Raw genomic sequence first — 5,000 nt, 5'->3', positions numbered from 1 at the left:
TTACATTCTTTCAGAATACATATTTTATTTTGAGCTAAAACGCATTTCAGGTCCTGACTTTTCATTGAATGGATAAGTTTGTTGAACAATTATAGAACATTTTCGAATAGAATCAAATACGTTGTCATATCGAGTAAATGCCGCTATACAATATTAATCGTTTTTTTATCTACAAAGACAACATTGCTTGTTGTGAATCAATCATACGTCTTTAGTTAAAATAAGTTATTAATATTAGTGATGATTGAATGCATTTACGCTCTAAATATCCAATTTGATACCTAATATTTACTGTTTTAAAAGTTTCTTTTATTCAACATTCACTGTAATGAAATTGGTAATAATGCATTTGCATGTGTTACTTTGGCAAATGATCGGGTCATCAAGAAATATTCTTTTGCTAAATCTATTCTGACAGAGCAGTCTGAGGATCTAAGGGAAGTTATCCATCACAAATTGCGTTATATTCAAGATTACAAATTAATAATTATAAGACAATAAATATTAAGAAAGTTGACTTTTTTAAAGATAATCTTTATTGAGTGTTTTTTTTTCTTTTTAAGTAATAGCGAATATTTTTAATGTATCATAAATCGGACCAAGCTTATAAATGCAATTGATGGCAGATTTAAATTTTGAACTCAAATGTACATATTGTTATGAGATTGCCTATCATGCATTTTGTGAAGAAATCGTTTGTATATTGATTAAAATCAATTAACATTTAATAGTAATTGCCTTTTGACTTGATAGTGAGTTTTACTGGCGGTTGGAAAGGAAAAGTATATTAATATTTTATGAGAGTGAGTCAAATAGTAATGGGACTCTGTGTATTACTTTAAAATAAATTGAACCAATATCATGCATTGTACCTTAAATTAAAGCTTGGCATTAACCGAGTAGAATGCTACTTCTCAACAAAATCTCCGTCTCTCTCAATAACCATAGTCCATCTTTTTGTAAGGCCATGTATCCCGTTCTCCTAAAACTGAGTTGACTGAATTTTGAGCCAATTTTTCACTACTGCCTTGACTTCTTCATTATCTTCAAAGCGATGTCCCCTCATTGCCTCCTTCAGTGGACCAAAAAGGCAAAAGTCCGAAAGTTTAAAGTCTATTGAGTTAATATGAAGGGTGAGACAGCCTTGTCCATCAAAATGATGCTATTACCTCCCTTTTCCTGGCACTTGTGTGTGGGAGGTATTTTCATGAAGAAACAATACTCGCTCCATGTCCAAAGCCGGTCTTACTCGATGAAGTTTTCCTTTCAGTTGCTCCAATATCTATTTGTACCGTTCAGAGTTGACAGCGACTCCCTTTGGTGGAAATCAACGAGGTACGCCTCTAAAGTCCCAAAATACTGTTGGCATAATTTCCCCAGCTGATTTCTCAGCTTTAAAGCTTTTTGTCTTTGTTGAAGAAGGGTGTCGCCATTCCAACAGGTTCAACCAACCTAAAACACTGCCTCTACAAAATGCCTGAGTTTTATAGACGTTACCAATGAATTAAAAATGTTACTCGATCAAGATATCTTCTTCGAAAACAAGAAATTCAAATAGAGCTTTCTGTCGCTGACGGACATCCATGGGGACAGCCATTTTGAACTGTCAAATGTCAAAAATTTATAAAACTATAATTTTTATTTTTTGATCTAAAGAGTACATGTGTAAGTTCAATTTAGCTAAATATGACGTGAAAAAGAAATAAACTCAGCAGGAGATTTATCCCATTACTTTTTTACTCACCCTTGTATTCTCTTCAAAATTCCAATCAAGTGAATAACGTCAGCATAAATAAGATGGTAGCTTTAAACGTTAAATTTAAGTCTAAACCATTCCATTGTGCCTGGGATAAAAAAAATTTGCAGGGAATAAAATATTAATATACCTTTCTTGTTCCAGCCGCTATCCATATCAAGAGGTAATTACTCTTTAATGGCAATTGATTTTAAACAATACACAGATGATATATCGCTCGCAAAACGGCATAAAGACAATCCGATAACAATATTTACATTTGAACCCATACTTGGCACCTTGAATTGTTTTGTTTGTTTGTTTGTTTTTTCTGGTAATATCATTACTTTATTGGCATACTAACTCTGAATTATGTATTTAATATTTTGGGCAGAATACTCGTCCTGCAAATATAGATCGACTTCTGTAAACTGTTTTGGTTATCCATGAACTTTCTTTTAGTTTAAAAACTGGCCAAGGTATAAACCTTTTTTTTTACAACCGGTGTTCGTTGGTAATGAGAGAAATGTATAAAATCCAAAATGGGTTAGGGCGCAGCCTTAGATACATTAAGAAAAATGTAATTATTACTCTCTAACATTTTATAGAGCGGTGACTACGATGTGCCATGGATTTCCGAGAATCTCCCTATAAAACCATAAAAAATTATGCTGTTTGTGAGAGACATCTAGTCTATAAACGATCAATAATCAAACAGTTATCTGCCGTACTTTAGAAAGACACGTATTTAAAATTTGCCCGGAAAAATCGTCCTTCAAATATCGATCGATTTAATTGACTCTTATCTTCGCAAAGACGCTCAAAACTGGGACTTCTGAATGACGAGTTTTCTGGCAAAAGTTTAAATATGTGTCTTTCCAGAGTACGTTAGTTAACTGGTTAATATAACGCCCAAAGTCTGTATTCTTTTATTCTGGGTTTATCTCACAGATACCCTTCTAGGATTATAATTTGAGAACCTTGTGGTAGTGAGAGATGACAAGTATTTTATTTACGCGCAGATAATGCTCCTTAAAAATTGAATGTAGAGAAATAATATAAAATTAAAAGATAAGGTTTTATAACTCTCGCGATTAAAAATGTTGCAGCAAACCGTGTTAATCTCAACATTGATTGTTGTCACGATGACATGGACGTTGAACAGTTCTTTTGATAAAAAACTATCAAATAATATCTAGATAAGACATAATCTCTTTAAAATGTCAAAATGATCACTTTGGAATAATTGAGATACATAATTATTTCCAGCGCAAGATTGCGCTCTATGAATGATATTTAAAAAAATATTATTATTTATTCTATAATGATTTCAACACTGGATCAATGTAATAGTCGTAAAACAAAACATCATGTACTAACCTATTTAATTAAATATTAAAATTCTCAGACAAATAGACAATCATAATTCTATGATAATGAATGTGAGGAAGTATTTTTCTAGTGACCTAGAGAGATAAAATTGCACATACAATATTTGGTGACCCATTAAAAAGCCTGAAGTATTGTGACCTGAAACATCCTCAATATATATGTATATATATATATATATATATATATATATATATATATATATATATATATATATATATATATATATTATATATTGATACTATGCATTTGGGTAAAATACTCACCAGTTCTGTCCACAAGATCCATCGGACCAACGCACAGATTTATGTGTAGCTTTTAACGTTAAAATCTGTTAGAATGGGGGACTTTCGTGAGAGTCAATCACTCAACTCGCGGTCAAAAACAATAACAAAGAGATGATTGACTATAGATAGATAGGTGGATGGATGGGTTCATATGAAATAAACTAACATTAAATATGGAGAGTCGGTTACCTGAATAGTGTTGAGTGTTCTGTTGAATATTTCTGAATCTTCTATCTCGGTAATTTCTAGTGGTAATGCATTCCATTCGCGAATGGTCTAGGAGAAAAAAAAGTTTATATGCGTTGGTTCTTTCAAATGTTTGTATGCATTTTGATTCTATGTTTCTACTTGTATTGTATTTATTTGATGGTCATATTGTGGGATCTTAATGGCTGCTGATGGGTCGTTGACGGATTTCTGAAATATCTTAATGTGGGCTTTTCTGCGCATGTTCTTGAGAGACCTGCGATTGACACTTCGACGGGCAGATGTTATACATTCATGTTCTCGCGAAGTTCCAGATTTGAGATTTTTTGCAAAGATGAGGGTCATTATAACCGATCGATATTTGAAGACGAGTTTTCTGACTAAAATGTTCAATATGTGTATTTATTTTGGTCAGAATACGGCAGAATGGATCTCTTATGTATATAAATTAGCCTGCTGGATAAGGGTAGGCTCGGAAATATTTAATTTTCAAACTTACGAGTTATTAGTCCTTGAAATGTAAAACAAAAATCACTTCATATCGCAAATCTTCTGTGGCATCAATCAAAATCAAGCCCTATATGCAAAGAGGCGGGATGGTTTCATTACAAAGTCAATTTACCTCTAAACGTTTATCTTATGAAGTTTTTGAATTAAACGTTTTAGGATTCTTCTTATCTCTCTTATCGAAGTAAGATGATAAGCACAAGGCGTCGTTTACTAAAGTGGATAATTCCTTCAATATGCTTCACAGACAACTACAATGTGGGATATTCAAAGCATTCACATTACCATCGTTTTTTGTTTGTTTGTTTGTTTGTTTGTTTGTTTGTTTGGGCGAGAATGTTGCCTTTGATGCAAATAACTTAAAGAACCAACACGTGATCGGCATCATATCATAACAATATAATAATAACTTTTGGGATGGATTAAAATATGAAAATTATGAGCAATTTTTATGCGAAGCAAAAATTCACACAAAGTTATGTAACAAGTATCTATCTACATATGAATAAATCTATTACTCCTATAATGAATACTAAGAATACAAACTACTTCAGGGAAAAGACACAGATTTATAATTGGAAAATAATTCCATATCCGATATCCAATTTTAAATGCGGTACCAATCGGTCTATGAAACTATGAGAATATATAAAAATGCATTGCTAATAATATTATGTTATTGTAAAAAATTACAAGACTTTTAAATAAGAATATTTCTTAGATCTCCTACTAATTATTTCAATCATTTGATTTCTTCTGTAGTTTTATTAGGGATGGGCTTAAAACAAAATTTATATTATACACTATTATATATGTTTTTGAAATTAATCAGCACATCGTTTTAAAAAAAAAAAAATCCATAACATTATAATAAA

The 5,000-nt window shown here is 31.6% G+C and overlaps 1 protein-coding gene across 16 annotated transcripts in view; it reads right to left on the bottom strand.

Annotated features, from left to right (window-relative positions):
• The window catches only part of LOC144977443 (degenerin unc-8-like), a 43,443-nt gene that overhangs the window by 34,917 nt on the left and 3,526 nt on the right, over positions 1-5,000 (bottom strand). For 3 of the 16 annotated variants that reach the window (XM_078922670.1, XM_078922686.1, XM_078922728.1), the window contains one exon: positions 3,601-3,687. The exons of 6 other annotated variants lie outside the window; for them this stretch is intronic. In XM_078922670.1, the coding sequence (XP_078778796.1) occupies positions 3,601-3,676 (76 nt within the window). In that variant the 5' untranslated portion in view covers positions 3,677-3,687. Of the gene's footprint in view, positions 1-3,390; positions 3,428-3,600; positions 3,688-4,117; positions 4,257-5,000 lie in introns of those variants that run through there. 7 more of the 16 variants (XM_078922711.1, XM_078922694.1, XM_078922676.1 and 4 more) reach the window with 7 other exon arrangements.

Source organism: Berghia stephanieae, chromosome 1, assembly GCF_034508935.2.
Source record: "Berghia stephanieae isolate SIO BIC M18660-M18661 chromosome 1, UCSD_Bste_1.3, whole genome shotgun sequence".
Lineage (NCBI taxonomy): Eukaryota > Metazoa > Mollusca > Gastropoda > Nudibranchia > Aeolidiidae > Berghia > Berghia stephanieae.
Note: the sequence above shows the minus strand (reverse complement) of the source record. Positions and strands in the feature narration are given on the sequence as shown.